The following is a 19,914-nucleotide window of genomic DNA, read 5'->3' on the forward strand; positions in this document are numbered from 1 at the left end:
GCACAGCAGAAAGCTGACCAGGATTCCCACCAAAAATGTGGTGACCCACACAAGCAGCGTTAACTATTAGGTCGAACAGATGCTCCCAGAGACAGACGATTTTCTAAAATCATTTTAAACTTGTGTAATCATAGCCAAGCTCCCTTATCACATCAATGGAAAATTCTAGAGGATTAAACTAATGTACATTGGCTGTCCCAATTACACAATAAAACAAAACTTATAAGCACTAAAAATAATGAATCAAACAAGAAGGTCCAGTTTTAGTAATATTATTACTACTTACACTTTCTTAAGTTCTTCAACTAGAGTTGCAAAGGAAACCTAGAAACACAAAGATACTGTTCTTTAGTCATACGGTCAAAATATAAACGAGTCAGAAATGGAAGAGCACACCACTGTTAAATTTTCCTCTGTATGAAAATCCAAATTTTAAAAAAATGTATTCTTTGTAGATTTAATGAAGAAAACAATCATTTTGAAAGTAAAAAGCTTTCAGGCTAATTACAAAAATATGCCAAAGGAAAATAATTCTATCCATATAAAAGAAAACTAAAAAAACTGTCTAACTTCAGGCAGCCTCTTTCACTACTGGACACAGCTGTCACCTGCCTTTACAGAGTACGCTACACCTGCCTGGCAAACAGCAGTACTCAATCAACTCAAGTTTCTATTACTTATACTCAGAGTCCCACAGTCCACAAGATGCTCCCCAGAAGAAGGAAGACAGACGAACAGCAGATTGGTCACACTCAAACAATGGGCTTGTTGCTGGTTAGAAGAGCAGTTACGGGATCTCCCATACATATTACCTGATCATTTTGCTTGGCCTTTAAGTCCTGCACTTCTTTCGTGAGAGACGAATGTTCTGTTCTTATTGCCTTTTTCAAAAACATACAAGCACAACACATTTACTTCCTATGTCAAAACAGATCACTCCTCACTTTCCCTTAGCTGCTCCTTTTCCTTCCGAGAAGACCTGAAAGCTCCACTTGTTCTGCAAATCTCTATTTTCTATAGATATCAAAATGGATTACTAGTTTAATTATCCCCACAAGTATTTTTCCCTGTATTTTCAAAATCTCAAATGCACTCATCATGTTGACTAGTAACAGGCTCTCCTTAACATACTCTCCCAGCAAACATATCTTAGTTATGGCTAATGATAACAGTAAGAGAACTGCAGTCTCTTCTTTGTCTGGCTTTCATTTGATGACCTGGGGCACCCACCAGCTATCATTACGTGATAATTAGGACATGGATTCAAGCAGAAACATATGCTGCTCCACTTGACTAAGGACCTTTATATTTTTATTTCTAAAGAATCTTTAAAATAATGAAAGATTATCTAAATCCATTAAAATGTGAATAACAGAATTTAAAAATGATAAGAAAAACCTTACACAACCCCTTCATGTTCACTGAATAACCCCACAAAAAAGAAAGCCATAAAATGCTTTACATTCAGTTCTTCCTCCTTAGTGGCCACCTGAATAAGTCCAGTTTCAAGTAATTCTTCTACAGTCTTTAACTTCTCATCTTTTTCTTGGATGCTGGAAATTATAAGATAAAAAAATATGTCTGAGATGTGTAAATTACATCCCAAAGTCAATGATGTCATTTCAAAGTCCTATACAAGGAAGAGCTCTCTTGGTCATCACCCTTTACCAGCTTTGATTTCCAGAAGTCTGTGAGGATCACGGCTCATGGCCTCTCTTACCATTACCACAGTGTGTTCCTACGCTGCCTGTCACACAGCAGCCTAAACAAGTGAAACACTGCACCAGAGGCGCCCACAAACTGGACTGTGGCCTCAGAGCATCGGTAACACATATTTTCTTCCAGTACAAAGAGAATTTTAAGAATCCATATTATTGTAGTTAATAATTTTATTTAAAATTTGATACGAATCAGTTATCCAAATATTAAAAGAAAATTCAAAAACCTTACCATTTTTCCATCTGTTCCAAAACATCTTTACTAGGCTAAAATAAAAATAACAGAAAGTTTACTTTTAATATATTTGAATGAGGTAAAAACCAGATGAGAAACAAAATTCTATTTTAAAAAAATGCTTAGGGATTTGAATAATTTCCAAAAATCAGGAAAATGGCCCTATTTGACAGTTGCTAATGGTTGCTGAATTATGTAACTGAAAAAAAACACAAGAAATGCCTCTTTACAAAGGACACACAAAAAGCAGTATATAATCAGGCAAAATGAGTTAGTAACACGAATAATTTTTTCAACATAAATTTCTTAAATATTTACATTGCACTTGAAGGGCAGAAAGGAAGAGAGATCTATCCACTGACTGACTCCCCAAATACCAACAGCTGGGGCTGGACCAGGCCAAGGCCAAGGGTCTAGAAATCAACATATACATTTCCAGAGGAGATTCAAGCACTTGACTTATCAACTGCAGCCTCCCAGGGTGCACATTAGCAGGAAACTACATCAAAAGTGGAGTGGGGCCAGCACCATGGCATAGCACATTAAGCCTCAACCTGTGGTGCCAGCATCCCATATGGGCCCTGGTTCCAGTCCTGGCTATTCCACCTCTCTTCCAGCTCCCTGTTTATGACCTGGGACAACAGCAAAAGACAGTCCAAGTGCTTGGGCCCCTGCACCAATGAGGGACACCAGGAAGAATCTCCTAATTCTTGGCTTCACACTGGCCCAGCTCCTGCTATTGTGGCCATTTGGGGAGAAAATCAGCAGATAAAAGATCATTCTCTTTCTCTCACTCACTCTCCCCATTTCCCACTCTGTAAATATGCTTTTCAAATGAAAACAAATATATAGTGCGGCTGGCATAGTGGCATAGCACATTAATCCTCTGCCTGTGGTGTCAGCATCCCATATGGGCACCAGTTCCAGTCCCAGCTAGTCCACTTCAGCTCCCTGGAAAAGCAGTGAAGGGTGGCTTCCCTGTTCCCACTTGGGAGACCCAAAAGAAGCTCTAGACAGGCTCAACTCTGCCCATTGCAGCCACTTGAGGAGTGAACCAGTAGATGGAAGATTCTCTCTCTCTCTGTCATTCCTTATCTCTTGTAACTAATACAAATAAAAACAAATAATAAATCCTTAAATAAAAAAAGTCTTTAGAAATGTGGCCTCGGGCCCGGCGCGGTGGTGCAGTGGTTAAGGTCCTCCCCTTGCATGCCCGGGATCCCATATGGCCGCCGGTTCTAGTCCTGGCAGCTCCACTTCCCATTCAGCTCCCTGCTTGTGGCCTGGGAAAGCAGTCAAGGACGGCCCTAAGCTTTGGGACCCTGCACCCACGTGGGAGACCTGGAAGAGGCTCCTGGCTTCGGATTGGCTCAGGTCCAGCCATTGTGGCCGCCTGGGGAGTGAATCATCGGACGGAAGATCTTCCTCTCTGTCTCTCCTCTCTGTATATCCGCCTTTCCAATAAAAATAAAATAAATCTTTAAAAAAAAATGTAGCCTCACAGCACTCTGATACAGAATACAAGCATGCCAAGTGCCAACTCAATGTCTCTGCCCCAATACTACCCTCTGAATACTTCTTTAATTATTACTATGTATCAGCAGTTAATATATCGGTTTAAATTAATCCAATCATTCAAAGATAGTAATTTCAAGACTTTAGAGCCTCACAAGTCAAGTAAGAGGCAGCCACTTATTTTCTAAAAGACTGTATTACATTTACACAGCTAAGTGCAGCTCAGTGCAGGCGAGCGATTACACAAGCACCATCCAGACCAAATAGAGAGTCCTTTAAAACTGAAGGTAAACTACAAAAAGTAACCAAAAATAACTTCTCTTAGAAAAGAAGGAAAACATGAAATGGAAGCTGGTTCCCCAACACACCCCGACACTTCTCACCACACCCCCTTAAACACGTTCAAGTCCACACTGCTAGGGTTTATTTGATCCAGTGCAAATTCCCCCTCAGCACTCCCACACACAGGACAGCTGCAGGATGACAAAAGGAGTTGGGAGTTTTTACCCCTTCCCCGCCTCAACCCACTCTTTCAAATCTATCTTCTTAATTTTGTCCCATTCTTATTGTAAACATGTTTCACAAATCAATTTTTCCACTGCCAAATCCAAAGATTCCACTTTTCACTTATTTCTAAAATAAACCTCTTCTCTTCGATGCCTAAGTTTAACTTCCGTAGTTAGGATAACTTGCTAAAATATGTAAGAAAGAAAAGTGATGGCATAGGGTAGAGATGAGATAGAAAAAGCAAATACTAAAGCAAAAAGTATAAAACAATCTTAAAAGCTTCTGTAAGTATTCTATAAGTATATTCTAGAAGCTTCAACTTAACCTAATGCAACTTAAAAGATGCAAGTACAATCTCAGTGTGAATGATATATGGCAGGAGGTGTCAGAGATGTGGAACAATTTGATCAAAAGCACTCTGATTTTTCAGTGCTGATTACATCTCAAGTTCATTCTCTTAGTTAAAAGAACATGCTGCCTGAAAGAGAAAACTGAGGCTCCAGAAGTCTAAGGTAGAACCTGCAGCCTGAGAGCCAAACACGCAAAAATGGCTTCAAGAAATCCCTCTTCATCTCAGGAAGGAAATTTCCCTTAATTTAGATACATGATAAACACAAGAGGAACATAAACTCGGTTAAAAGACAAATCTAAGCTCCAGCAAAATTTCTCATGAGTAGATAATTAAGAAGAAATCCAGTCATGTTAAAGAATAAATATTTCAACTTTTTAATTCTTGAAAACTTTTACCTGTTCAGAAATAATCGTCTGTAGCTTCTGAACTTCCAATTTTAAAGTTTTGTTTTGGTCATTTAGGATCTGGAAGAAAGAATATTAATTTACCAATTGTTAAGGAAAAGGTAAAAAGCAACCATCTGAAAAGGTTCTTAGACAATCAAACCCTTATTATTGGTTTAAGTTCTCATGAAAACGTAAATTATATTCAGGCATAAGAACTCAAATCTAGGGCCCAGCACAATAACCTAGTGGCTAAAGTCCTTGCCTTGTAACGGCTGGCATACCATATGGGCGCCGGTTCATGCCCCGGCTGCTCCACTTCCCAACCGGCTCCCTATTTGTGACCTGGGAAAGCAGTAGAGGATGGCCCAAAGCCTTGGGACCCTGTACCCATAGTGGGAGACCTGGAAGAGGCTCCTGGCTCCTGGCTTTGGATCGGCTTAACTCTGGCCATTGCAGCCAGTGGAGAAATAAACCAGCAGATAAACGATCTTTCTCTGTGTCTGCTTTCCTCTGTATGTCTGCTTTCCAATAAAACATAAATAAATCTTAAAAAAAAAAAAACTCATATAATGGATACACTGTCAAACCAGTTGGCTCTGACCAGACTAGTACTACAGCAAGATGGAGAAAGGCAAAACTGTCATAAACACAAACCAGCAGCTCAAAGCTCAGGGAACATGGATAAGCACATCTCAGACACCTATCTTAAGAACAGAATCTGCTGGGAAAAACAGGTTTATTAAAAAGGCCTATTTGCACACACCCCAAAACGAGGTACTGAACCACTGTTTCAGAGCGACTTCTCCTACGAGGAACACGTCAGTTTATGGAGGAGTGGGCCCACATCCCACATCAGAGTGCCTGGACCCAAGTCAGCTTCTGTTTCTTCCACCTTCTGACTTCCACATCAAGTCAGCTTCTGCTTCTTCCACCTTCCTGCTAATGCGCCTTCGAGGCAAAGGTGACAAGCCAAGGTCCTGATTTCTGCCACACTAAACGGAGGACCTAATGGAAGTTTCAGGTTCCTGGCTTTGGCCTGGCCCAGCCTCAGCTTTGGGAGCATTTGGCATGTGAAGTACAAGGATGTGAGATCTCTTTCCCTTTTGGGCACTCTGCTTTCCAAATAAATAAATAAATATGTTTTTTTTAAATATCATGAGAAATAGACATATTTATTTAAGTATAACAAAGTTTTTAAATCTAAGCACATCTAGATTTTGAGATTCACTTCAATCAAAAATTGTAAAAAATTATTCTAAGGAAGCGGAGTTCGTAAGCGTTAATCATGTACCTTAAATTCGTCCATTTTGTTTGAAATTTCACGTTGTAGCTGTTCTTCAAGCAATCTTATTTTATCATCTTTAACATGAATACTATAAGAGAAAAACATCAATTAAAATAGTTTACACACTCAGAAATTTTTACAAATCACATACATTAGCTATGAGTTACATACAGTAATATTTTTATAACAATTACACTTAAACATAAATGTTTTAATGGCTTTATATGAAACTTTCATCACCTTTTTTGCATCTTCTCCAATTCATGAGCAGCAGTAGCCTGTGTTAGAAATGAGAACTGTATCATTTCTTAGGAAGTACTTAAAATTATTCTTCCATTTATTTTTACATATTAAAGTTGTTCTCTTAGATTTGGAATAACTTACAAGAATAAAAAAATCTGTTTTGCTGTCTGATTTTTACTTCTCACTAGTCAATTCTTATCCCAATAAAGCATGTCTCCTTTTCAGATTCAACAGCAAAAGCAAAAACAATTCAGCACATGAACAGTTTTAAGACTCCTCTGTAAACACAGAAGTGACAGCTCTCTGAACCAACATTACGTCAGCATCAAATAACACTATCCATGAAAATAAGAATAAATGGGAACTTTGAAGTAAGTGCTCAAAGCAATGAACATCCACCTGCTCAGTTGCCAGGGCTTGTAATTTCTGTACTTCAGCTTTTAGTAAGAAATTCATATTCTGTATATCCTACAAGAAAAAAAGAATACCATGTTAAAACTAATGTAACCAACTTTAAAGCTGTAATTCATCTTTAGAGCTTCAAATTATAAATTTCCCAAATCAGAAAGAGAAACCATCAATTCTCATTAGTCTTTTCCTCAAGTTATTGTGAATTACATCATGTAAGAAATCCTTTTTTCCTTCTTAGTAATCTATAGAATGGTACAGTTTAGCAAACAGATACACCTTCCAAGTTAGTTCTAAGGTCTTTTTTTTTTCCATGTCTCACATGTACGTGTTCACCTAGAATAGACACATGCGTAATTTAATTTCATCTTGTAAGCTACTGAGCTTTTATATAAATTACCGTACCTTAAGTTCCTCCTCTTTACTTGCTAAATGATCATGTTCATTTGCTAAAGAATCTTCAGTCTGTTTTATCTGCTTATCCTTTTCTGCAATCCTTTAAAAGGAAATATATTTGTATATTCAATAACCATCAAAAGTCAAATCACAAATAAAAGGTTAAAAGTCTTAAATAGCACTATCCTTAAATAGCTCCTTACAAAACTGTTGCTTCTTTCTATCATCCCTTTCAGCTTACTAATAAACACAAAGCATTAATACTACTACTTAAAACACATACTTCTATTTTAAAATTCAAAGTTAAAAAGGTTCATTAACTTAAGTTCAGAAGGCTGGCAATACCAAAACCAGATTTCAGGTTCCAAATGTCTGAATTTTAGTAATCTATAAAAAACCATACATGACATCCAGACACACACAACCATAGGACCTTGTTTTGGGTACCTAACCACGTAGTTAAACCCAGAAAGACTACAACTACTTACTAGATACAAAAATGAATTTACTAGCACTACTCAAATGCAATGACCTCTTCTACAACTGCTAACAACCTCAATGAAAGAAAGCTTCCCTTTTCTCGTAATGAATACACAGTAACAGAATATATAACGTGTAAGGAACCAACTTACTAAAAGGGGGAAAAAAAAAAAAGCAAGAAAAGAAGTTGGTCCAAATCTAGCTCACAGTGTTTTCCAAATGGGACAGAGTATCAAGCTGGTGGTAAGCACTAAACCTCGCAAGGAGCAGTTAGTGGCGACCATATGATTATAAGAGAAGTGTGGGAAGGTAGGCTTACACTTTGTGTAATTCCTCTGCAAGAGCTGAAGCGGAGTTCTAAGAGAGAAAACAGTGTCAGCACACAACCATTTGAGAGAAAGCTTAAAATTTGCATAATAATCATAACAGAGCTTCAAAAAATACGACAAATTAGTCTACAAAGTTGTCAGGAGACACATTGTGAGTGTTCAACAAAGATGAGCTACCATTCCGAAAGCATGTCTGACTACCAACAGCCAGTATCAGGGAATTAGCTATAAGACATTTAGACCAGAAGTTGATAGGCCTGGGAACTACTTAAATGACAAGAAACAAATTTATAGGAAAAATAGCCACAAAAGCATTTCATTTGATCCCTGGGCAGCTTGACTCTTAACTAACAACTTTCAATAATGAATGATCTACTTCATGAATAAGGTCATTAAATAGCCTGGTAAAGCACATCTTCATTTTTATTTTCAAAAGCAACTTATAGCATTCTTACATTAGTTGGTTCCTGAGCTTTCTGAAGCTATCTCACCACAGATCACTAAAGCCCTCGGTCCAGGGTAACTTGATAATACACCCACGTTTTCCACACCCACACTTTTGTCCCCTAGTACATCACCTATAGTTTCTACAAACAATTCAATTTAAACAAAAAAAAAAAAAAAAGGTATGCTTCTGACCCAAAGCTTTGAGAATCTGAACTTGTCTGATGCTTCTGACCCAAAGCTTTGAGAATCTGAACTTGTCCGAACTTCAACTTTCAAAGTCAGACTTGGGCTGACTAAACTTGGGCTGACTAAACTGACTAAACTAAACTTGGGCTACAAACAATGGCTAAAATTTTTGAAATTTAAATTCATGGTACGCATACAATGGAAACAAGTACTTCTTGGAGGTTTTCACCCTTTTCTTAATGTTACTTACATTCTAAATAACAGATGAATGTTGCCAAAGAACAGCACATCTTACAACACAGGTAGAACACTTCAGAAAGTTCACCAGTTACTACAGGGTAATTGTACCCTTTTGCAAGCAAAATCTCGGGATGGTTACACTGCGAGGCTTTAACTTAGTGGATATTTTAGTACATAAACTACTGTTCTAGACACCATTTGGCCAACTCCCTGTTTTATGACAAGACACAGACAAATGTTCATCATATGGTAAAAGCTCTCTAACACTTTCCTTACCTGTCGACTGGATTTTAATTTCTTTCTTCCATGTTCTCCCCAAGCCTGTGTTTTTTACCAGAGCATCATCACTTTCTAATTCACTAACTAGTGTCCCTACTATTAACCTAGACTTCAACACTGCACAAGCATACAAATGGCTGTTTAAATACTTGTGAACGATAAGCAGTAAGAAAGCACCATTACCTGAGCTGCAATCTGGGAATGGAATTGTTGAATTTGAGCTTTCAAAGCCTCATTCTGCTCCAAAATATCCTTTAAGATTTTAAATCAAAAACATAAAGTATGTTATTAATAAATATCTCAATGTATATAAACATAATGAGTTACATCTATTCATCTTCAAAGAGGCATGCTTAGATTCAAAAAGCATCACTATCAACAACTAGGAATTGTATTCAGGGTCCACTGTTAAGTTAGAAATTAAGGGTATGTTATGCCCTTCCTAATCTAATACAAGGAGCATAAACTAAGGACGAGCACAGCTGCAGGCATACTGGACAGTGCTCAAAGATTAGGCAATCATCCATCAGTACTCCAGAGTGAGGGTGAGGCACACCATGCTCTTATCTACGCTCAATCCACCTATGTGTTTTGGTTTTTTAAAGAAAGAGAAAGAAATACCTGAACTTGCATTTGGAGAGATTCTTCTTTGTTCACCCTTTTTTGCTCTGACTCCATTAACTGCATTAGTCTTTGCTCCAATTGTTGTTTTGAAACCAAGTTATCTGTAAGCTTGCTATGCAGACTCTGTACTTCATTTTCCTTCGCCACAAGTTTACTTTGCAAATCTGCAAAAACGTATTACTTTTTCATAAAATGTCATAAATTAACTCCTAGTTACTCCTAAAGAATCTTTATGATAGACATTGTTTCCTCTAGAAACTCTAATCAAAGCACCTGCCACACTGTACTAATCCATTTCCTGTCCTAGGGAGCAAGCATCTTGAAACCAGGCATGGCCTTCTTTCAGTATCTAAGACTGTCTATATATTCAATAATTATGTATTAAAAACCTGAAGAGTACACACTAAAATGAAATAGTACATAAAAACTATCTTCTGTTTCCCAAAAAGAGCTCTGACAAAGTCACTCTTTACATTTCTGCAAATTCCTTAAAGTTCTGCTACCTGGAAATATCTCATACTCAACAACATTAAAAAATGCTTAAAAAAAATCCCATTATCTAAAGATACACAAATTTTCCAACTAAAATGTTGTGATTTTTCTATCTTTAATGAGCCCAAACAAGAAGGAAAGCAGGAAACAAGTACAAATTATATTCATGCAATCAGAAAACAAATTGAAGACATAAACACAGTAACACAAACTAAATAGTGATGATGACTAACTTGGCAGAAAAAAATGAGAAAGTGTTCCAAAAAGTTATCAGCTATTTATTGTAAGAACAGCCTCATAGCCTTATAAAACAAATTAAAAACTGGGAGTTAGTGGTGAGGGCAATAGAGAAGATGTATGAGAGATCAACACCAAAGACAGAAAGACAATGCAGGAAAGAAGAGAAAACGTGTGTGTACCTGTGTGTGTGTCTCTCAAAATGTGCTTGTTTTCTCTAAACAAAACACTAACAGCAATACAACCCAATAAAGAACTCCTAAAACTTAAACACAAATGGTGATAAAATTCAGATGACAAGAATTCAGATGAGAATATTTAACACTAAAAAAATTTTAAACATTGCAAATAATTTTGAAGATATTAATACAGACTGAAAGTTCTATTTCCAATCAAAAAGTGTGAAGGCAGGAATAAAAGCATTTTCATTCACACAAAATACAACTCAACAAATGTACCTCAAGGCACACTCTCACGAAGTTACAGGAAGATGTGCTCTATTAAATGAATGAGAAAATCAAGAAAGATGGCAATACACAGGACCAATCAAATAGGGCAGAGCAACAAAAAACAAAATTTAAGAGACAGCCAAGAAATCAAGCTAACAAGCAGCACGTGCTAGGGCAGAACAGAAGCCTGTGAGAGGGAGATCACCAGGAAAAGCTGACAGACTCTCTACCTTGTGTTTATTATGCTGAGATGGGTGGGTGGGTGGATATGGCAGTGTGCAGGTCTTAACCACAGGTAAAATAATACACAGTGAGACAAAAGATCAAACAGGTGCAAAGTAAATCAGAGATTAGCTCTAGGAAGTAATCATTAGTTCAAGGAACAGGGAGGAGATTCCTCGATGGGCACAAAGCCACAGACTACAGGAGGAACGAGTTCTGGTGTCCTATTACCCGCAGTGTGAGCACAAGCAATGCACTGCACTGCGCAGCTCAGTGACTAAAAGGGAACACCATGAACTACCTCATCACAAACAAATCACGAATGTGAGGAATGGTGAGTAACTTAAATATCCTGGAGTCGACTGCTACCCAATGTGTAAACACACCAAGACAGCACACTGTACCCTACAAAGATGTCAACAAAACATTTTAAGGAAAAAAATCAGTTCTTATGTTTATCTTGGCTCAGCAATAAATTACTATCATAATGATATAAACAAACAACAAAGATTTAGTGAGTAAGTCTGTGTAACCAAGAAATGAGTAGAACAAATGGTGTGTTAAGGCCTCATTTCCTGCAGCAAAGGTGGATGCCTACGTGTGTGAACACTGCATTTGTTTAGAAATACAAAGTACAATACTGAAAGCAAAAGGCAAAATTCTAGAGCAATTCCTTCTGGTAAAAGGAAGATATCATCTCTATAGTCATATATAGCTCATCAATGTAATCTTTCCAGGAAAATCTTTATTCTTTATTGATGAAATGTGAAATATTAAATCTAGGGGCTGTTGTGAAGGTATCATAAGCTAAGCCTCCACTTGCAGCACAGGCATCCCAATCTAGCTCCCTGTTTATGGCCTGGGAAGACAGCGAAGGATGACTCAAGTCATTATAACCCTGTACCCATGCGGGAGACTGGAAAAAAGCTCTTGGCTTCAGATCAGCCCAGCTCTAGCCATTGCAACCACTGGGGGAGTGAACCAGTAGATGGAAGGTGTTCTCTCTCTCTCTCTCTCTCTCTCTCTCTCTCTCTCTCTGTAGCTCTGCCTTTCAAATAAAAACAGATTCTCTATTGCTTTAAAGCAAAACATTTTTTTAAATATCAATTTTTTTAAAAAAAATAAGCTAATGTTCTTCATTTAAAATTTACATAAAGAGAAATGGGTCATCAAATATCTTGGATGCATTGAATTATTTCAATCAGAGGTTTATTCCTGAGGTGGGAGACAGAGGAAGATGTCTAACAAGCCAAACTTGTGCATGGTCTATCCTTTCACCTGGTACTATACTCTACCAGCTCACACTTTCATAGGGAAAAACAGAGCACCAGACACATAAATGTAAACGATACAAACCCCACAGTCTCCCACATGGAGCTACGAAATCACAAGTCAGTAGTAAGTTAGTATTTACTAAGCAGGCACAGTTTTAAGTAAAATGCTAAGACTGGTAATAGTCTACTTTTCTCTTCATCACATAAAATAGAGTCTTTTCTTAGAAATGAAAAATAAAATAAAGAACTATCAAGGAACAAAGGGAATAACTACGTAAAGACAGCACACAATCGATGATCCTATCATTTTATTATGTTCCATACAAACTACTGCTTCAGTCTCCAAAGCTAACAGGTTGATTACAAAATGCTAACAAATGTCAAAAAAATAAAGATTTTTGGGGTAAAATCCGCTTTTATTGCACTATAACCAAAACACCCAACTGCACTTTGTTCACAGAGGGAAAGGAAGAAGAACCTCCACCCCAGTTCTCTACCCCGTTGACATGTTACCTTGCTGTGCAGCATCATGCTCTGCGGTTCTCTTCCTGATGTAGCTCTGAACGTCTTCCCACCTTCTCTCAGCTTCTTGTAGTTGAACCTTAATATTTAAAGGGAGGGTGGGAAGGGTGGGGAAGGTGGGAAAGACAAGGTAGCATAAACTCAAAGGTTCAAATCTAAAAAGAAAAATCTTCTACTGCTAGTTGAGTCTTATAACTGCCTAGTGCAATGAGCTTCCCATGTTTTATCGTAATTAACATAGCATGTGCTTCAAAGGCTTATTTAGCAGCCACAGTCATCATGCCTCCTAGTATACAAGACATGCAGATTAGAGATTGGTTCACACACTCAGTATTTTCAGAATTGGATCAAAATGGCTAGCTATTCCAGTGTACAAATTTGATACACTTAGCTATGACCTGTTTTCCACTGGTCTTCCAGCTGATATGTTTCTAAAAAATGAGACAGTGCCTTCATTACTAAACCTCAGCAAGTCCCTAAATTTGTATTTTGAGGTACATGTATTTTAAGCACAACACTCCAATTACGAACATAGTCTTTAAACTCATTATCTGCTTATCTACATTCATACAGAATTACTTCCATCCTTAAACACCAGCAGCAAACCTGCCAGCAGGGTTAACATGAAACAAAAGGGCATTTAATGTTTGTCAGAAAACACCAAGAAAGCACCAAGAAATGTTAAGTTCACTACTTTCCATTCAATAATTCTCAAAATCCTCAAAACTGTGCTACTCTGCAATTGGCAAACACAGGGAGGTTATACTGAACCTACACAAATTCAACTTTGCTTTCCACAATTTCTTTCCTCAATAAAAAGAAGGGATAATTTTCTATCATCTCATGCAATGTGCACATGGTCCAGAGTGCATGCAAAATGATACAGTAACGTGCTTCTCCCTCAGCTGCTCTAAGCAACCCTACATTTCTCCTTCCAGTATCAGCATCTCACTGAGCCAAACACCACTTTGCTGGCTGAAGACCCAGTGAAGTAATTTTTTGTATATCACCTCTCAAGCACAAGCCACTGGAACATTCTCTGGTCTTCTATACAAGCAAAGAAAAGCTACTTATCCAACAGTGAAAGAAAAATTAGACTCTATTGGACTTAACTTATTAGACTTTTTGCACTTATAGATGATAAAATAGATGTTAAAGGTAATTTTACATTTTTTTATAAGATGAAATTCTATTACTTACACTGATCAATCAGGTAATTTTATTTAAAAAAAAAAAAAAGATTTATTTATATGAAAGGGAGAGCGACAGAGATATATCTTCCATTTGCTGATTCACTCCCCAAGACGACAACAGCCAAGGCTGGTGCAGGACACAGCCAGAAGCTCAAAGCTTCATCCAGGTCTCCCACATGAGTGAAAGGGGTCCAAGTACTTGAGCCATCCTCCTCTGCCTTCCTGGAGCATGAGCTTCGGGAAACTGGATCAGAAGCAGAGCAGCCAGGACTCGGGCCAGCACTCCAGTAGAGAATGCCACCATTACAGGTGGCAGGGTGTGTCACTGAGCTGTAATACCAGCCCCTAATTTATTTCAAACCTAGTCTTTAACTTCAAATACAAGTGCATGCACAATTCTTTCATCAGAGTATGCATTTTTCAGCCCCACTAAGCTACAAACTATGCTTCTCAAGCTTACACACTTACACATGCAGGTCACTGAATTACATGTCAACATTATCCGTGAAATAATAAATACATGTAAAGATCTATCACCTTCAACTGAGTGACCGCTTGCTCATTATCCGTGAAATAATAAATACATGTAAAGATCTATCACCTTCAACTGAGTGACCGCTTGCTCAGCATTCTTCTTCTGCACTTCCTCTTGCTGGAGCTTTCCCGTCTTCTCAGTCAGCTCATTCACCAACCTCGCATAATCCTGGCGCAGTTTATTTAGTTCTGCAGACTGCCTAAAAACAGTAACTGGATTAGGAATTTCCCAGTATTAGAAACACATACAAGGAACAAATAAAATGGTTCTGCTGAGCTAGTAATTCCATTGACAGTCAAGTGAAAAAGAACATAATAACAACTAGCAATGAAAAGTGGGTTTAATTCCTGAATAAATGTAGCATTCACACAAATTATATTTTAAAAAAAAAAAAAATATATATATATATAGCAAGAATGGATGACCACAAACTCATGCGCATGAATAAACAGTGCATCAAAGGGTCTTCTGAAAACCTATTAAAATAAACCAGAGTACTGACTCTGGATAAGCAAAGTAGACTCTCGCAGGGACTGCTAAGCACGGCTCCAGAACTAACCACGCCACTATCACAGAGAATGTGCCTTAACACGCAGGTTCCCAGGCTCCTCCACATGGCCACTGGAGCACACTGGCCTAGAGACAGGACATAACATGCTTTTTCAACCAACACGCCAGGTGCTTTTACAGGATAAGGAAGCTGGAAAACCACTGCTGCAGGGGGTAGACGATTTAAAATTTGTAAATTCTGTCTCATAAATTTGTATGCTGTTCCACTGGTAGGGCTAGTATTTTTTTAAAAGTTTAAATATAATATATAAATACATCTATGTAAACATGTAATTTTTCACATAAAATATAAATACACAGAATTTTTATACAGCTGAAGTTCTCCACATGGAGAATTGTTTTTGAAAAATAAATCACTCTAGAAACAAATTGTAAGAAACAAGACCAGCCAATTACTATCAAATACCACTTTGAGAATTTAAGAAAATAACTCCCGTCGCTCAGTTAGAAATCGAGCAGTCAGGAACATACTTGCTCTCCAGCTGGTTCGTAGTGTTGCTGACGGCGTCCCTCAGAATACCATTCTCCTGCTTCAGGTGAGCTATCTCGGCTTCCATCTGTTCACGAACCTGCTGAAACTAATTGTTTTACACACGTGAGATTTAAAAAAAAAAAAAACATGGACAAAGCTACCTTTTAAAAATCTCATTTGATAAGACTGTGAAAACGCCATCAGAATGAAATTTTGAATCACTTTTTCCAATTAAAAACAAACCTGAAGAATTATATTTTTAGCAATGAATGCAAAGTAAATATAAAGTGTACATAACATAAAATTAGGTGCACAGATGAATGAAATAACCAACTAAGAAGCAATCTAAGCACTGATATCAAGAATAATCAAAAATAGTCTCTTTAACATTTCAGACCAAATTATAGACTGTGCAAGAGAGAACAAAGCCAAAGGATTCAAACTAGCTCATCATACCTGAAAATAAAAACAACCCGAATCACAGACAAGCCTGAGTTCTGACTAGTATTAAATTGGAGGTAATGGCAGACCTTGCAATTGAAGCATATACTAACAGATGAATAATCATTTCAATAAAACACGAGTCCAGAAAGCCCAATTAAGGAGAGCATATACACTCACTTGGCAAGCACATCTAAGTCATCATCTTCAAAACAACACCAACAAAAAAATACAAATTCGCTGATCCAGTCGTACCTGGATTCACAGGACAGTAAGAACTGAAGCTCCCGAAAAAGTGATGGAAGACAGATCAGTGAGTACAGACAGGCAGTCCCTTAGCCCAAACCCCTGAGGACCTGCTTCGCTGACACCTCTCTCCTCCCACATCAAGCTCTGTTTATTTCTCATGTCATACTTAAACTCATCCCCTCACTGACCACACAGGATTCTAGGGCCTTATTCTATGACTTAAACTCCTACAAAACCTTCCTTTCCACCTTCCTTTGCCTTATTCCACTCTCCACAATGTTCTCATAGTAATAACTTAAAACACTAATATAATCACACGGCTGGGTTACTTAAATTTCTCGTCTGGCTCCAGTCTTCAGCACCTAAAACCCTTTAAGAAGGATCCCTTATTTCTTTCTCCAGATCTGTTCTCAGTGCCAGTCCTGATTCCCAAATATTACATTTTTTAAAGAGTTATTTATTTATCTGAAAAGCAGAGTTACAAAGAGAGAGGGAGAAATGGAGAGAAATCAAGAGCTATTTTCTATCCATGGGTTCATTCCCCAAATGGCCACAATAACCAGAGCCCAGCAAGGCTGAAGCCAGGAGCCTAAAGCTTCATCAGGGTCTCCTACAAGTGCAGAGGCACAAGCTCTTGGGCCATCTTCCACGGCTTTTCCAGGAGCATTAGCAGGGAGCTGGAGAGAAGTGAAATGGCCGGACTCATACTTGGATCCATATGGGATGCCAGCATCACAGGCAGTCGCTTTACCCGCTATGTCACAATGCCAGCCCCCAACCACCACCTCTCTCACAGCATTTCTCACAAACTGTTGACACTGCACAACCTACAGCAGAAACGCCTAAAGTACATTCTTCAGGTACCCACCACACTGAGCCACCAAATAACTTCTACACACAGTGCCTAGTTTTTAACTACCTTGCTTAACCACACCTAACTGTTTCAAGAGGTTCTACATAACCGCCCTCCAACCCCACACTGCTCCCAAGTATCCAACACTGCACTTAACTGTCATGGTCTACTTGGGTTACTGCTTCCAGCCTCCCCAGCTTATCCTTACCCACAAAAAGCAGCGTACTGAGGGAAAAGAGTTCATTTGTCATTAGATGTTAATGGCAGAGCACAGGGTCTTGTACATACAAGGCACTTAAAAGTTTCCTAATTGAAAATGAAACTATACCTTTATCTGCATCTGTTGAGCCTCCTGATAACTGACACGCATTTTGTTTTGAAACACGTTATGTTCCTTTTCCAATGTTCCAATCCGATCTTTCATCCTTGCAATAACCACATTGCTTCGTTCTTTCTCTGTCATTATCTCCTGGGAGAGCAAATCAGAAAATAATAACAATAAGAACATTTTAATATCAATAAAATGATCATAAATGCAGAACCATTAAGTGCATACCTAAAAAGCCAAAGGTTAAAAAATCTACACATATCACCAGCTCCTCAAACCAGTTCCATTCAGAGCCACTGTATCATTCTGTTCCCTATTATTTCAAATGTACTACCTGGTTTAAGAGTTACATGCCACGTACTTAGAATACATCTGCATTCTAACTGGATTATAACAAAATTAGCACCGGGCCCAGCGTGGTGGCCTAGCGGCTAAAGTCCTCGCCTTGAACGTGCTGGGATCCCATATGGGCACCGGTTCTAATTCCGGCAGCTCCACTTCCCTTCCAGCTCCCTGCCAGTGGCCTGGGAAAGCAGTCGAGGATGGCCCAAAGCCTTGGGACCCTGCACCAACATGGGAGACCCGGAAGAGGTTCCTGGATCCTGGCTTCAGATCAGCTAAGCTCCAGCCGTTTTGCTCCCTTGGGGAATGAATTATCGGATGGAAGATCTTCCTTTCTGACTCTCCTCCTCTCTGTATATCTGACTTTGTAATAAAAATAAATAAATCTTAAAAAAAAGAAAGAAAGAACACTTTAAAGCACACCATCTAATTTTCTATTACTCTCAGAGTCAGTCCTTTCTAAGGTAAAGAAAAGGTCTTGGAAAAAGGTCAAGAAAGGCAAAACAGAAGTAATTTTCCCAGAGGAAAAGACTGGGACCAGTCTATGGCGGAATAAAAGCTTGCAATAAGGGTTAGTCAAAACCAAAAAGAAAAGTTTTACCATCTTCCCAAGCACTGCAAACTCCTGAAACACTCATCATCACTGTACATAAAAACCAAGCAGCTTTAAAATGATTTGCAGTGACAGTTAGTCCATGTCTCCACTCTAAGAAAATGTTTAAGAAAACTTAAAACTTTTAGTAACTTATGGCTATCTGTGTTAATTTAGACATTTATATGGCCATATTAATACATCTTTACATTGATATAAGAATACACATTTTAAGAAAAGAGTTACCTCAAAGAAAACAGTTCATCTATTTCCTTTTTTTTAGGGGGGAGGGAGTTTATTTTTCTCATCTCAGGCAGAATCACAGAGAGAATGGTTATGCAAAAAAGCGCAAGAGCTCATCCGCCCAAAGGTTCACTCCTCAAAAGCCTGCAAGAGTCAGTGCTGGAGAAGGCTGGAGCCGGAGGTCTGGAGCTCCATGCAGCTCTCCTGAGCAGGTGGCAGAGGTCTACATACTTGAGCCATCTTCTGCTACCTGACAGGATGCGTTAGCAGGAAGCTGGACTGGAAGCAGAGCAGTGGGGATGCCTATAAGCCACGATCATGCGGGATGCGTTCACCCCAGCAACAGCTTCACCCCTACCTCATATTCACCTACTCCTAATTTTTTAACTGCAGACAAAAAGTAAGAGTTACATAATTGTAAGGGACACTTACTTTCATTAGCAGCTCTGATCTTAATCTAATCAGGTAATTCCAATGACTTTATTTAGCTTCAAAATCACAGAAATCATTTACCTTCAAATAAAGTCACTCTCTGAAGTCATTACCAGCTAAGTGAATGAATCAGAAAGTTCCTTTACTATTTCTAACCTCCAAAAAGGAGAAACAGGCAGTTCAAGAAGAACATGATCACATTTGTATCACAGACACAAAATGTCTTTAAAAACAAAAACTGTGAGTGCTGGTTTGAGTCCCTACTATTCTACCTGTGATCCAGCTCCCTGCAAATGCACTGAAAAAGGCAGCAGGAGACGGCCCAGGTCCCTGGTACCTGCACTCACCTGGGAAACCCAAAGAAACTCTTGGCTCCTGGCTTCAGTCCAACCAGGCACTGGGCATTACTACCATTTCAGGAATGAACCAGCAAATGGAAGAACTCTCTCTCCCAAAATAAGCCTTTCAGATAAATCTCCAAAGAAACACAAAAAAACTTTAAAATCTTCTCAGACCAAAACTTCTTAGAAAAACTTGATTGAAAATAGCAAACAGACATCACAAGGACCTCTGTGTAAAGTATCAGTGCACAAGGCTCACTTTTATCCTATAATGAAGATTTAAACAAGATCCCACCAAGTACTGCCAGAGAACAGATCTAGGTCAGAGCCAATTAAACTCCCACACATCTGAACAGAATGCCTCTGCTATTTTGAAAGTAGGATATCTATAAGTACTGTTATCCTGAATTCATAACTCCATGATGGGATAGAATATCGTGACAGAATGAAGCACATCCCTTCCCTCCCAAAATTCCGAAAGTGTTTTTGTACAGCAC

General features: G+C 38.5%; 1 protein-coding gene across 8 annotated transcripts in view; it reads right to left on the reverse strand.

Annotated features, from left to right (window-relative positions):
- The window catches only part of KTN1 (kinectin 1), an 86,712-nt gene that overhangs the window by 33,514 nt on the left and 33,284 nt on the right, over positions 1 to 19,914 (reverse strand). For all 8 annotated transcript variants that reach the window (XM_040969934.1, XM_040969930.1, XM_040969929.1 and 5 more), the window contains 16 exons: positions 17,468 to 17,608; positions 15,596 to 15,702; positions 14,621 to 14,753; positions 12,818 to 12,905; positions 9,628 to 9,794; positions 9,190 to 9,258; positions 7,845 to 7,882; positions 7,055 to 7,145; positions 6,641 to 6,709; positions 6,239 to 6,276; positions 6,005 to 6,086; positions 4,723 to 4,791; positions 1,951 to 1,985; positions 1,463 to 1,553; positions 813 to 881; positions 287 to 324 (listed from right to left, as the gene is read on the reverse strand). In XM_040969934.1, the coding sequence (XP_040825868.1) occupies positions 287 to 324; positions 813 to 881; positions 1,463 to 1,553; positions 1,951 to 1,985; positions 4,723 to 4,791; positions 6,005 to 6,086; positions 6,239 to 6,276; positions 6,641 to 6,709; positions 7,055 to 7,145; positions 7,845 to 7,882; positions 9,190 to 9,258; positions 9,628 to 9,794; positions 12,818 to 12,905; positions 14,621 to 14,753; positions 15,596 to 15,702; positions 17,468 to 17,608 (1,325 nt within the window). The remainder of the gene's footprint in view (positions 1 to 286; positions 325 to 812; positions 882 to 1,462; positions 1,554 to 1,950; positions 1,986 to 4,722; positions 4,792 to 6,004; positions 6,087 to 6,238; positions 6,277 to 6,640; positions 6,710 to 7,054; positions 7,146 to 7,844; positions 7,883 to 9,189; positions 9,259 to 9,627; positions 9,795 to 12,817; positions 12,906 to 14,620; positions 14,754 to 15,595; positions 15,703 to 17,467; positions 17,609 to 19,914) is intronic.

This window comes from Ochotona curzoniae, unplaced genomic scaffold (assembly GCF_017591425.1).
Source record: "Ochotona curzoniae isolate NIBS_2020 unplaced genomic scaffold, NIBS_Ocur_1.0 scaffold_4701, whole genome shotgun sequence".
NCBI classification, from domain to species: domain Eukaryota; kingdom Metazoa; phylum Chordata; class Mammalia; order Lagomorpha; family Ochotonidae; genus Ochotona; species Ochotona curzoniae.